The 15,339-nt window shown below is 45.6% G+C and overlaps 1 protein-coding gene across 1 annotated transcript in view; it reads right to left on the bottom strand.

Moving 5' to 3' along the window:
• MYO18A (myosin XVIIIA) overlaps positions 1 to 15,339 on the bottom strand; it is a 538,612-nt gene that overhangs the window by 164,808 nt on the left and 358,465 nt on the right. Inside the window, exon 28 of the mRNA XM_075333424.1 lies at positions 9,590 to 9,733. Coding sequence (XP_075189539.1) covers positions 9,590 to 9,733 — 144 coding nt within the window. The remainder of the gene's footprint in view (positions 1 to 9,589; positions 9,734 to 15,339) is intronic.

The raw sequence follows: 15,339 nt of genomic DNA, 5'->3' as shown, positions 1-15,339 counted from the left end.
TGAAATCAGCTATTCCCCTGATAGGTCTACACCATCAGATGGCCTCTATAGATCTGAAAGACGCCTACTTCCATGTACCCGTCCATCCGGGACACAGGCAATACCTCAGGTTTGCGGTGCTTCACGGGGAGGAAGTACTTCATTTTCAATTCAATGTACTTCCCTTCGGGATCTCCTCAGCTCCAAGGATCTTTTCCAAGATCATGGCAGAGGTGGTCGCCTTCATGAGATTGCAGGGTATCTGTCTGGTTCCATATCTGGACGACTTTCTTCTCATGGCTCCATCTGCTCCAACCCTCCGGAGCCATGTGGAAGGGTCTTTGGGAATCCTTCGGTCTCTGGGATGGATTTCCAATCTCAAAAAATCACAGTTAACCCCCTCCTCCACTCGGCAGTTTCTCGGAGTGCTGCTGGACTCCGACAGACAGGCATCTTTTCTCCCAGAGGGCCACAGGATAGCTCTGTTAGCCAAAATATCAAAGCTTCGCAGGCAGGCCCGCCCGACGTTTCGTGCGGCTATGTCAGCTCTGGGTTCCATGACATCCTGCATTCCTTCAGTCAGGTGGGCTCAGGCCCATTCTCGGTGTCTCCAGGATCATATCCTGACACATTGGGACAGACTCCCGTCATCCCTAAACAGAAGGTTTCGCCTCTCGGAGTCCGTCTCCTCATCCCTTCTCTGGTGGCTGAGTCCCGCCAACCTGCGGGTGGGGGTTGCCTGGACTCAGAAACCCCTGGTTACTCTGACCACAGATGCCAGCCTTCGAGGATGGGGGGCAATGGTGGCAAATTCCCCATTCCAAGGGGTCTGGAGTCCTTACGTCAGCTCCCAATCCTCCAACTACAGGGAGCTCAGGGCAGTCAGGGAAGCCCTCCTTGCGGCTCAGGACCTCGTCCGGGACTCTCACGTCCTGGTATATTCAGACAATGTCACGACAGTGGCACATCTCCGCCATCAGGGCAGTACACGCTCAGGCGCCCTGAAGTCAGTATCCTCCCGAATCTTTCAATGGGCAGAACAATCTCTGCTCTCCCTTTCTGCGGTCCATCTGAAGGGCTCCCTCAATCTTCAGGCGGATTTCCTGAGTCGTCGGGATGTTCATCCAGGGGAATGGAGCCTGGATCAGGCGGTGTTCTGCTCTCTAGTGGCAAGGTGGGGTGCACCAGAGGTGGACCTCTTTGCCTCGGCAGGGAATCGCAAGGTCGCAACATATTTCTCCCTGAACCCAAGGGACGAGGCGTTAGGGGTAGACGCTTTCTGCCACAGTTGGTCCTTTCGCCTCGCTTACGCGTTCCCCCCTCTTCCTCTTCTCGCACGGGCCCTGAGGAAGATCAGAGACGAGGGGGTCCCAACTATACTGGTAGCCCCTCTGTGGCCCCGGAGGAGTTGGTACAGCCTGGTCATGACGCTAGGAATAGACGGCCCAGTCCTCTTAGGTTCGGACCCGAGCTTACTGTCACAGGGTCCGATTTTCCATCCGGCTCCCCAGAAACTCAACTTGGCTGCCTGGCTTCTGAGGCCCGGGCACTGAAGGCCCAAGGACTTTCTGACAAAGTTGTGGCTACGCTACAGAAGAACCGTAAACCTGTGACTAATAGTATATACAACAAAATCTGGAAGAGATTTTCCTCCTGGTGTGGTTCTCGGCCTCCTGACCCTCTTCGGCCTAATATTGCGCAGATTCTGGACTTTCTCCAGAGTGGTTTAGACTTAGGTCTTAGGCCTAGCACCCTGAAAGTTCAGGTGTCAGCACTCAGTGCAGTCTTTGACACGGCTCTGGCAGATCATCGTTGGATCCGTCGGTTCTTTGTGTCCGCTAGTAGACTCTGTCCACGTCAGAGGGTCCTGACGCCTCGCTGGGATCTCAATGTGGTCCTTACAGGACTATCTCAGTCTCCGTTTGAACCTCTGTGCTCTTGTAACATTCGTTCCCTTTCTCACAAGACTGCTTTTCTTGTGGCTATTACATCTGCTCGCAGAGTCGGCGAACTTCAGGCTTTGTCTGTTAGGGAACCTTACCTGACCGTCAGAGATGACAGCATTGTTTTTCAGCTGGACCCTTCCTTCCTTCCCAAGGTGGTTTCGGATTTTCACCGTTCGCAGTCCATCGTCCTGCCTTCATTCTGTCAGAATCCTCGGACTCCGGGTGAGGAAGTGTTTCATTCTTTGGATGTCCGTCGGATAGTGTTGCACTACCTAGAGGTTACTGCTTCTTGGCGCCTTGATTCTCGGCAAGCTTGAATTAGGTTATACACGCGCCTGGATGCGTGAATCGGGCATTGTGGAGGGTCACGAAAGAAGCGTTGTTTCAGTGACGTCCACTGCTGATTTCCCACCTGGACTCCCCTGATGATCCACATTGAAACGTTGGGAGTGGGAACCGTTTAAATTGCCTGACTGCGGCTATCCAACTATATGGGACTTGATGTGCTGAGAAACAGCCCCCTGTTATGAGTTGGTAATCCGACAACTAATGCCTGCCATAAAATCTGGAACTTGGTAAGACCATTCCTGTTTAGAGAGGAATATATATATTTACTCTTAAATTCCTCTATAATTATCTGCCGACTAATATACACAGTGTGAGTTCCCCTGATGGGGGTTCCAATATGACAACTTATCTGTGTCTATACCTCAGGTGGTTTTAGCACGCATGCCAGCACAAATATATATCTGTGTCTAATCTGTGCTGATAGACTGGTACACGGAGGTGCAAACCAGCTGAGGCTGAATGTGCTGCTTAGGATCTCAGTAGTTCTATACTTTGGTCCGGTTGGTCGTCCAATTTTTGAGACGATTGTGAACCGTGGTTTTAACCATTTATGAACTATTGTTCATTTTATTATATGGATTAGTAAAAGTTATGTTTTAGGTCTAAATTTCTCTTTTGTGACTCGGTGATTGGTCCAGCTACCCTAACAATTGTATATTTTGGATCTTTATTGTATATTGCTACTTTCCCCGCCTTGATTCTAACCTGTTCATCCAGCCCTTTGGCCGCAATAAGGGCAAGAAGGTGGCTAAGAGTACCGTCGCCAACTGGATTGTGCGGGCAATTAGAGATGCATACCTCGCTCAGCATCTCTCTCCACCTACTGGATTCACGGCGCACTCCACCAGGGCTACCTCTGCTTCCTGGGCCGAACGGGCAGGGGCCTCCCCTGAGCAGATCTGCAAGGCGGCTACGTGGTCTTCGCTCCATACCTTCACGAAGCATTATCGTCTGGATCTGGATTCCAACAGGGATTTGGCCTTTGGCAGGAAAGTCCTGCAGGCTGTGGTCCCCCCCTAGGTATCAATTCTTTGGTATTCCTCCTATGCTGTCGTGGAAGGGACTAGAGAAATAAGAATTATTCTTACCGATAATTCGGTTTCTAGGACCTTCCACGACAGCAGGTAATTCCCTCCCCTATGTATTCATATATTCCTGAATGTGTAGTACTTCTCATATGCTATGGATTCTTTGTAAGACACTGGCTGTGGGAGGTGGGAGGGTCCTTTTAAACCTCTTGAACTTCCTGTCCCAATTAGGGCGTGGAGAGACAACCTCCTATGCTGTCGTGGAAGGTCCTAGAAACCGAATTATCGGTAAGAATAATTCTTATTTCTTCTATTTTCTCAGAAAACGAATTTTAAGCTTCACCAGTCCTCATGAATAAAGCCAAGTCACTGTGTGACTCATTGTCCAACAATATACAGTAAACTCAGCTTTACCAGTAAATAGAATAGGCTTCTACCCCCATTAGGAACAGATTTCAAAACCATGTTGTACTGGAGCACACAATGGCCGGGTAAGGAGTATAATTTACTCTATGGGAGTTAAAGGACCACTTAACTTAAAATGCAAGTTGCTTTATGTAGACGATAAAAATTTTATCTCTACTGGCTAACACGGTACAAAGATATATTTTACTTTTATGTAGACGAACTAGCGACACTCACAAATATACTGTATTCTGGATGCAAAATGGCAATAACTTATTAGGAAACATTACGACTAAGGATCAGATTGTGGAGGAAGATTTCCTTACATATGCACAGCATGCTCCATTGTCTCTAGTAATAAGGAGCACGCTGCTGGAAACCTTTTACAGCTTAATCCTCCTGATAACCATGAGCAATAACTCGTATTTATAGCAATGGTACATAATATTCAACAACATATTTCTATATGGAAAAAAAGAAAAAGTTTTGTGGTTCTTTTAAAAGTTACTTGGATCAAGGACAGGAATATTGTTCATTAGAAAGCGCCTTTTACTAGTGAAACCGGAGCTGTCAGGGTGCACGGAGCACATCCAGCGATCCCGGTTTGATGCTTTCCAGCTTCTTCACATAATATCCAATACGCTCTATAAATATATCCCATCTTAAGTTTTACATCACAACTTGGCCTGAAGCTTTTGCTGGAATACTCAATTGTTCCACTTGTGGGCTCCAAGTTTAATATTCCCCTAATGGAGAGCGGTTACTCCAGCTTTATATGGTGTTTACGGTGCCCAAGGTGGAGATCTGCTGACCATCAAGAATGGCAGCCAGAAACGAGCACAAGTCTAACCCTAATACCTACAAGGTTTATTCAAGCCAGAAGGGAATATGTGGCAGCACTTTAGAAAGGTAAAAAGTTTACAGATGACTAGTCACCATGGTAAGGACGGTTCATTACAATGCTAAGTGCTCTACACAAAGCTTCTTCTGTATCCTCACAATAATGATTTTGGCTGAGAAGAAACCACAAGAACTCCAAGAGGGAGATTAAAGTTACAAAATAAATTGAGCCTAGGCAAATGCGGTATCTCCGACCTCACGTTACAGACATTACTGGATAATTCCCAGAAGATAAAAGTGCACAGTAAAAAAAACTTCTAGAAATGTCCATAGGTTTAAAGCACAGCTCCAGCATTTTGAGTTTCCCCATCAGTTAGCTATCAGTAATGTATGTTTGGTGTTGCTGTCCTCTGCCGTTTCCAGCGCTGCTCCAACCCTCTCCTCCATCGTGTGAGCTCAGTGCTTTCTTGCTGGCTCACCGAGCCGACTGTTCATTCATTTATTAATTTAAGGTCTATGAAAGCCTTGTTCCAAGACTCACACTTTCATACAGAAAGTGACGTCTGGTCCACACCCGAGCCGGTTGTTCACAAGATGCAGGAGAGGGACTGGGGCAATGCTGGAAACGGCAAAAGACACTGGCTGGTAGGTACTTTAAGGCATACACTGAATAAATATTGCTAATAGTTAAAAGATGAGGGGAATAAAAAAGTCAACAAAATATTGGATTCATACTTTAATATGCAAATTGGGTATATAAAAAAAAAAAAATTAAGAAAAAGCAGGTATTCATACTAATATAAATGTGCTAATAACATTCCATTAACCTATGGGTGACCCAAAATTGCAGAACATGTTGGAAAAAAACTCTAAAAAAATTATAATAATTATGCCTATAGGGAATTTGGACTTTATAGAGCAAGGGTATCTGGTTAGTCATCGATTTTAGTCTAATAGCATGAGATACATTTCCTCCATTTCCCCCGGTAGTAACAGATGATTACTTAGCTAGTTTTTATATACAACCTTGGAATATTGGTGCTAAGTGAACAAATTTTGAAGAAAAACCAAGACACATGCTATAGCAGACGGCTAAGCGCTCATTTGGCGATTGGTTATCACGCTAATCTCCCCGACACATGGACTTTAAGCTTCGCTGAGCGCTCATGTGTTTTCAAAAAGTAGAGGAGAAAATTGCTGCTAGACACCTCTGACGGTGACTTCTATCCTGAATGATAAAGTGATTGGACATTAAAATTCAAACATTATCAGTCCGAGGAAAATTGGGAAGCCCCTATACATACGAGATTTTTATCCTATCCCACCAACTTTAACATGTATGTGGGCTTTAAAGGGAACCAACTACCAGGATTTTGCTATATAGAGTAAAGGCAGTGCCATGCTGGCACTAGCATGGTGAATAAAATCATACCTTCAGTTTTCTTACTGGATCATTGTTAGCAGAAAAAACTGTTCATTAAAGGGAACCAAACATCAGGATTTTCGTGTATAAGCTGCAGCCAGTGCAGTACTGGCACTATCATGCACAGTGTGTACATACGATTAGGGTGCAGCTCGGGTGTTTAGGCAGTGAAATTCATCTTTATAAAGTTTGAAATTTCGTGCACTTTTTGATTGACGTGTGCACCTCTCTGTTAATGTCCGGGCAGGTTATGCACGTGTTCCCCGCCCCCCCACCAGCCTGTTCCTCCCTCTCTCCTGATGTCCGGGCGGGTTATGCAGGAGTTCCCCGCCCCCCCGCGCCGCCTGTTCCTCCCTCCCTCCCTCTGGCTGTATGTAAATATCTAATCTTCAGAAACATGGCGCCGGAGTGGGCCTCTGCGCATAGCGCTTATCTCCGGCGCCATGTTTCTGAAGCCCGCATCACACAGCTTGGTGTTAGAGGGCGGCGCATGCGCCCTCGCTCCTTCAGATGCCGTTGTGACCGCGGGAGCGAGCGCGATCACAACAGGACAGAACAGCTGACCGGAGGACGCGATTACCTGCTGCTCCTGTATCGTGTATGTTTCTGAAGATTAGATATTTACATACAGCCAGAGGGAGGGAGGGAGGAACAGGCAGCGCGGTGGGGGCGGGGAACACGTGCATAACCCGCCCGGACATCAGGAGAGAGGGAGGAACAGGCTGGTGGGGGGGCGGGGAACTCCTGCATAACCCGCCCGGACATTATCTGCAGAGGTGCACACGTCAATCAAAAAGTGCACGAAATTTCAAACTTTATAAAGTTGTATTTCACTGCCTAAACACCCGAGCTGCCCCCTGATGGTATGTACACACTGTGCATGATAGTGCCAGTACTGCACTGGCTGCAGCTTATACACGAAAATCCTGATGTTTGGTTCCCTTTAAGATCTAGAAATGTGTGCATCCTGTGATTGACGGGTGTAGCGGGGCGGGCCTTTGTGGGTGGGGTCCTTGGTGTAAAGTCCTCCTCCTGTGTCCTCTTTGATGTGCCCCCTTTTTATTTAAATATTGGGCCGCGCCACCAAGCGTGTACTGTGATCTCTGGTGTCATTTTATTGAACACACTGTGGAGAAGAGTATGAGCGGCATTGGTGTATGAGCAGATTTAATTTTTTTCATCTGTGCATGCGCCCCTGCCACTCACTCATATTTTTCTCCACAGTGTCTTCAATAAAATGGTGCCGGAGATCACAGTACACGCATGCGCTGACTCCGGCGCCATTTTAATGATGACATCATTACTGTCGCAAAGCGTACGCGCAGCCAACAGCAGCAATGGCAGCGTGCAATATTTAAATAAAAGAAAAGGGTGCAAGCCTTTGAGGACACTGGAGGAGGACTTTATAGTCAGGACCAGACCCACAAAGGCCCGCACCGCTGAACATGCACACGTCAGTCACAGGATGCATGAATTTCTGGACCTTTATGAACAGTTTTTTATGCTATCAAAGATCCAATAAGAAAACTGAAGGTATGGTCTTATTCAGCATGCTAGTGCCATTATGGCACTGCCTTAACTTCATATAGCAAAACTCTGGTGGTTGGTTCCCTTTAAGAGCAAAGTGACTTTATTCACTTGAATACCGCACCCCAGTTAGGCTGCTTTCACACTACGTTTTTTTAACATGCGTCATGAACGTTTTTTTGCTGTAAAAGCAAATCCTGGTTTTACAGCAAAAAAACGCATGCAAACGCATGTGTTATTTTGCAGGATCCTGTCACCTTAGGTTTATGGGCAGGCATTGGAGTCATGTGATCGGGAGTCAGTGGAACTGAACGTGAGAGACTGGGAGCCGGCTTCTGACAGCTGTGGAGGCTCGTAACCAAGGTAAACATCGGGTAACTTGCTTGGATACCCGATATTTACGTTGGTTACAAGCATCCGTAGCTTCTAGGAGCCGGGCTGCCTGCTCCCTACACACGTAACCAAGGTAAACATCGGGTAACTAAGAGAAGCGCTTTGCTTGGTTACCCGATATTTATCTTGGTTACGAGTGTCCGCAGCTCTCAGGCGGGGGAGAGAGATAGGAGAGGGAGAGGGAGGGGGAGAGAGGGACTGATCACCAGAGGCTGGTTTCTGGGCATGCTCAGTAGAGCAAGCAGGATCCTATCAGCATGCCAGCGTTCACATGCAGTATAGTCAGGATCCAGCAATTTGCACTATTTGGACGCAGCTAAAAAACGCTACAAGTAGCGTTTTTGAAAAATGTTAAACTGCAAGTCGCTGGATCCTCACTATAACGCACGCAAACGCAGGTGAACGCATGTTGACGCGAGTCAATTGCAAATGCATTGAAATGAAAACGCATTTGCACTGGATCCGTTTTTGCGTTAAAAAAACGTTCAGGACGCATGTTAATAAAAAGTGTGAAAGCAGCCCAACAGTGTGTTTAAAAAAATAAATCAAAAACACCCCATACTCCGCCTCTCTGGGTCCAGCGCTGAGTCTCAGTCACTGCTCCTGGTATCCGATATTGGCTGCAATGCTTACATGTTGACAGCCATTAAATGAACTCAGTGGCTCTGAGCGAGGCAACTTGTCTAAAAGGGAAAAGCTGCAGCGCTCAACAATTGCCTGCCACACTACTGCCGTGACCGCCAGCACTGCAAAAACTGCCGTGACCGCCAGCACTGCAAAAACTGCCGTGACCGCCAGCACTGCAAAAACTGCCGTGACCGCCAGCACTGCAAAAACTGCCGTGACCGCCAGCACTGCAAAAACTGCCGTGACCGCCAGCACTGCAAAAACTGCCGTGACCGCCTGCACTGCAAAAACTGACGTGTCCGCCACCACTGCAAAAAATATCAGACACTGGTACCAGCGGCAAAGATGCAGCACTGGACCCGGGGAGGACAAATAAAAAAGGTTTTGTTATTTTATAACAAACTGCGCCTGTGGAGCGGAATATTCTGAAAGGGTACGTTACCAGTTTCGGGGGCCAGCTTGATCCCTATTGCAGCTATTTTGTGTTTTATAATTCTGATCACTTTACATGATGCAATAGCTGGTACATTAATGAGTGTGTATGGGCGCACATTTGTGTATATACGTGATATGGAGATACACGCAATCATCCACACATAAACACACGTCTACTTTACATTGGATAATATTCTGTACGTATATAGTAAACATAAAAACTAAAACCCAAATCAAGCTAAAGTGGCATAAAAACATGAATACTAATTAGCCTTAAACTACGGTTATATGATCTATGCATGTACAGTACAAAGGAATATATATATCCATCTTTCACATAAATCAGGCACCATTGCCTTAGAAATGTCTGCACCTGTCTACAATCTCCAGGGAAACACATTATATTATGCAATTTAACTATTCCCTCAGTGTGCTGGGAATCAGCAGAGAAAACACGACAGCCATACGCTTTACAGAAACCTTCATACAACAATTGTATTCTACCATCGCCGAACATGCACTATAATCATACATGTGATATACACCCTATAACCTCTGTATTTTGCAGTGTGATTGACGTACAATAGCCCTAGCAGAAGAAACGATCCAGACTATGCCGCTACCACCACCATACTCACGTCTTTGCCTCGGATTTGGTCTTCTGTGAGCTGCACCTGTATCAGAGGTCGGACGGTAGTGAAGAGCTTCCACCAGGGCCAGTCTTTCACACCTTTGTTCTTCTTGATGTTTTTCTGGATGCAGCGAATAGCAAGCTCTTGGATCTACAGTAACACAGGAGATAAGTGAGTGGGTATGACAGCACGGTATTGCAGCACGTCATTTAGACCTGAAATTATAAAACGTGAAAAAGAGGTAATGTGCAATCATGAACATCCGGCAATGTGAACTAGAAATAAAAGAAAACAAGCCGCTTTCAGCAGACAGGAACAATGCCAAGGACATCACTCAGATAAACTGTAGCCAGCGCGCCTTGTACGGGAGAAAGAAAAAAGAAAGATGGAGAACATGACCAGAAGATTGTTATAAGGAGATGGTGAAAACGAGAGGACGGAAACCTCGGTAAGTTCAGGGCATGTACGATAATAAGGAGAGATTGAGACCATGAAATACGAAGGAAACTGCCGGTAACACAAGGAGTGGCAACGACAACAAAATAACTCCGAGAAGATGATTTTTTGTGGTTCGTGCCTTATCCTATTGTTATTCCGGTGCTGAGCGGAACACACCGGCAGCACATGGTGTCAATCAAAAGCTCTGGGTTCCTCAGAAGTGACAACTACGAGAACTGAAATTATTATTTGAAAAAAAAAGACAGACAGAAACGAAAGTGGCTTCAGATGGTTTCTCCACTGAATAAACTTTAGCTCCTGATTCCTCCAACTTGTCACACTGTAATTCTGTGTATAGATTTACTGCACCGGGCTCTACAACAAGTGGCAAAGACTCAGTCAGGAGGCGGTAAAAGTGTAAAGGTATAGGGGCCAATAAACTATACTGCTACATCCTCCGTGCACTCTTCACTACATGGTTTTCTGCACCTACCAAAAAGAATAGGGGGGCATACAGACTAGCGAATGGTTTTCTGCACCCTTCCAAAAAGAATAGGTGGGCATACAGACTAGCGAATGGTTTTCTCCAGACCTCAAGTAGCCCCATCAGAGGGGCCATAGACTGTGCATATGGCATTTATGCTGCAATGGCAATATATATACCCCATTTTCAATACTAAGATCCTAAAGCCATGGAAGGTTGAGAAAAGTCAAGGGCTAGTGTTGGGAAACAACTGTAAGGTGCCCTGAACCCCAGCCCCTGTTAATCACAATCTATTATACTGTAATCTATTAACTAAGTATCAAAAAGTCTAACAATGTTCTAAGGCTAAGTTCACATTTCCGCTAAAATCTATCAGTCACAATCCGCTGCTCTTGTAAACAGCGGAATCCGTTTAGCGGATTCCGCTGCTCCCATAGACTTGTATGAGCAGCGGATTGTGACTGATGATGCTGCGTTGCACCCTCCGCCCGACTGATCAGTCGTGGAACGACTGACCGCCGGGCGGGAGGAACGCAGCATGTAACGTTTTTTGAGCAGCGAGATCCGTCGGATTTCGCTGCGCATGCTCTCTGGCTCCCTGCACACGTCACCAGCTTTGGTTGGTTACCCGATATTTACCCTGGTTACGGTGCAAGGAGCCAGCGCTAAGCGGTGTAGGCCCGTAACCAAGGTAAATATCGGGTAACCAAGGTAAACATCGGGTGCTTTGCTGTTACCCGATATTTAGGCTGGTTACGTGTGCAGGGAGGCCGACACTTCCCCGCTCGGCCCCGCCCCCTCCCGCACTCCGCACATGTATGTACACACACACACACACACACCTGTCCCCAGCCATGCAGACAAGCACTGACACCCTCGTCTGGCCCCGCCCCCTGCTCGGCTCCGCCCCCTCCCGCACTTTGCATGTGCACACACATACATACATACATACATACATGCACATACACACACTCAGTCACACATACACTCACCTGTCCCCAGCCATGCAGACCGCAGCACTTCTACTGACATCCTCAGCGCCTGGCCCCGCCCCCTGCTCGGCTCCGCCCCCTCCCGCACTTTGCATGTGCACACACATACATACATACATACATACATACATACATACATGCACATACACACACTCACTCACACATACACTCACCTGTCCCCAGCCATGCAGACCGCAGCACTTCCACTGACATCCTCAGCGCCTGGCCCCGCCCCCGCTCGGCTCTGCCCCCGAACTCCGCCCCCCGCACACAACGGAATCCGACAAAGAATTCTGTTCTTTGTCATCCGTTGTACAGCGTTGAACAGCGCATCAGTCACATGCGTCAAGCGACGCATGTGACTGATACAAATCAACGGAAATGTGAACTTAGCCTTAATCAACAGGTGGTCTGTCCAGTACACAATACTCCACTCTGGGAACAGATATGAGAAAATGAGCCGGAGAAGAAGACGTTGGTATAAATGCAAAGTATAAGAGTATGTTCACACTGGCCATTAAACAAACACAACTTAATATAAAATGAACATATACCCTGCTGTAAATAAAGGAAAAAGCAATAGTGCATATAAAAAAAAACCCCAAAGTATTCTGCTATTATTCACATTGAGGTTGGTTCTGACACATGGAAAGGTTTTAATATCAGAGAGCGCAGGATCGTCCCAATTGTGGTACACCTCATCACAGTACTCCTTTTATTAAAAACAGTGTTTACTGTGTAATCAATGGTAAATATAAATATGTACTACTGGTTTTTACTTATTTATTTTATCCTAGGTTTGGTCTTCTAGGAACTAGCAGTCATACAGTTTATCTACAGCTATTCTATTAACAAGGTGTCGTACATTTTATAGTGTACTGTATCACAGTAAGCAATAATGAACTACACCATATACTAGGAATGGGTGGTCATATAGTGTAGTGCTGTGTAGTCTACAAACAGGAGGCCATATAGTCTAGTGTTCTGTACTATAGGAACATGCGGCCATATAGTTCTGTGCACAGTATTCTAGAAACAGGCGACCACATAGTCTAGTGATGTGTACTCCAGCAACAGGTAGCCATATAGCTTAGTACTATGTACTCTAGGAACAGGCGGCCATATAGTCTAGTGCTGTGTACAGGCAGCCATATAGTCTAGTGCTGTGTACAGGCAGCCATATAGTCTAGTGCTGTGTACTCTAGTACCAGGTACTCATACAGTTTAGTGCGTTGTCCTCTAGGAACATATGACTACACTCTGTTACATTGTACTTTAGAAGACATAATGCTTTGTGTAACTACACGATACTCTATAAGCAGATAGCTTTATGTTCTATTATACAGGAGCCACTTTTGTACACTATAGTACTGTACTATAAACGTTGCCTGTAGAGCGCCCAATATTGTTCTGTCCTCTACGTACATGTACACCAATACTGAACCGCTGTCTAGGCACAAATACCTTATGTTCTGCCCCAAGTAAAATATATCTTTGTACCGTGTTAGCCAGTAGAGATAAAAAAATTGTTTAAAAGAACAGAGAGTCCTCAGTGGTTGATACCTTTTAATGGCTAACTGAAAAGATGGTAATAATTGCAAGCTTTCGAGACTACTCAGGTCTCTTCATCAGGCATGGTATAACACAAAATCTGAAGAGTCACGTATTTATACACAACAGGACTTAGAATAGTGCAGTAAAAAAAAAAAAAAAAAAAAAAAAAAGAACAAGTTATATGAAACAGAACTATCTCTATGGCAGGGGACAAGCTGTTCTAGCCATAAATACTGCTGCAGTTCAGTGTGAAAGTTTTATTGTCCTTTGATAAGGGTCTGGTCCAGGGCTGTGACATGCTCGGATGGTCAGAGGAGCACATCTTTTAACTGATGTAAAAAGACATGAATCCATGAGACACATTCATTCCTTCGCTGAATGTGTCAAAGGTCATCATAAGTTTGTACTCCCATAGTCTCCTGTCTCTCTGGGACTTGAAGTTTCCTTTCAATACCAGCAATTTCATGTCCATGATGCTGTGGTCTGGGTTACAAAAATGTTTGGCCACAGGTAGATCCATCCTTTTTTCTCTAATTGTGTGGCGGTGAGAATTCATCCTTGTCCTGAGCTGTTGTCCTGTCTCCCCTACATACAGACCCCCAGTTGGACATTTGGTACATATAATTAAGTACACCACATTGGTTGTGGTGCAGCTGAACGTACCTGGGATCTTGTAGTCCTGATGTGATCTGGGAATCTTTATCTTGTCCGTTGTCAATATTAATGGACAGGTCTTGCATTTTTTCTGGTTGCAGGGAAATGTTCCTGTTGGTGTTGGAGAGGACAGGGAGCTTCTGACAATGATGCTTCTTAGATTTGGGGGCTGTCTAAAACACAGAAGTGGGGGGTCTGGAAAAATAGATTTTAACCGGGCATCTTTTTGCAGTAATGGTTGTAGTTTCCGTGCAGCTCCTCTAAACACCTCCAGATGTGGATTGTAGGTGACTACAAGAGGGACCCGGTTGTTCTCTTCTTTGGTTTTATAATGTAGAAGATGGTTTCTTGATATTCTGGTGGCTCTTATAATCTGGTTTTCAATTGTTCTTGGGTGGTAGCCTTGATTCAAAAAGGTTTTTCTGAGGCCCTCAAGGTGATTGTCTCTATCTGTACTGTTGGAACATATCCGATTGTACCTGATAGCCTGGCTGTATACAATAGAGTTTTTTATGTGTTTTGGATGAAAACTGTCCCATTTCAGGTATGTTGGACGGTCAATTGGCTTCTTGTACAGGGATGTCTGTATTTCATTGTTCCGTAGTTTAATGATGGTGTCCAAGAAGTTGATTTCCGTGCAGGAGTAGTTGAGTGTTAGGTTGATGGTGGGATGAAACTGATTAAATTGTTCATGGAAGGTCTTCAGCTGCTCCTCAGACTCTGTCCAGATGATTAAAATATCATCAATGTAACGGTAGTAGGCCAGAGGCCTGATAGGACAAGAGGATAAAAAGTCACTCTCAAGCTTGGCCATGAAAAGATTTGCATATTGTGGTGCCATATTGCTTCCCATTGCAGTCCCAGTCTCCTGTAGATATATGTCATTGTCAAATGCAAAGTAATTATGGGTGAGGATAAATTTTGTAAGCTTCACCACAGAATTGGCATCAGTTCCTGTATTTTCCAGGAACATTTTGCAAGCATTTAATCCATCCTGGTGTGGAATATTCGAGTACAAGGATTCCACATCCATGGTGGCAAGGATGGTTCCCTCTGGAAGAGGACCTATTGCTGATAGTTTTTTCAATAGGTCAGTAGTGTCCTGGATGTAGCTGGTTGTATCCCTTACCAAGGGTTTAAGGATACCCTCTACCCATCCAGAGACTTGTTCAGTGAGGGTGCCCACACATGAAATGATGGGTCTTCCTGGGTTTCCAGATTTGTGAATTTTGGGAAGCATGTAGAATGTGCCTATTCTTGGACTCACCGGTATCAGTTCATCAGTTCTTATGGATATGTCAGGCAGACAAGAGGCCAACTTGTTAAGTTCCTTGTAATAGTCCTGTGTAGGGTCAGACTCCAATTTCTTATAGTAGCGTGTGTCCATCAGTTGTCTGTGTGCTTCCTTCATGTAGTCTGATTTGTTCATCATGACTATTGCACCCCCCTTGTCTGCAGGTTTAATGATGATTTCTTTGTTGGTTTTCAAAGATTTTATGGCCCTTCTCTCCTGGGCACTGATGTTGGATGGTTGCCTCCTGTGTGTGTCTAGGAAAGTGGATTTTACCAAATGTCTGAAAGTGTCTATATAGTTATCCAGATGAGGGTTGCGTCCTGGTGGAGGTGTCCAATCT

The sequence above is a fragment of the Anomaloglossus baeobatrachus genome, chromosome 2 (genome assembly GCF_048569485.1).
Source record: "Anomaloglossus baeobatrachus isolate aAnoBae1 chromosome 2, aAnoBae1.hap1, whole genome shotgun sequence".
NCBI classification, from domain to species: domain Eukaryota; kingdom Metazoa; phylum Chordata; class Amphibia; order Anura; family Aromobatidae; genus Anomaloglossus; species Anomaloglossus baeobatrachus.
Note: the sequence above shows the minus strand (reverse complement) of the source record. Positions and strands in the feature narration are given on the sequence as shown.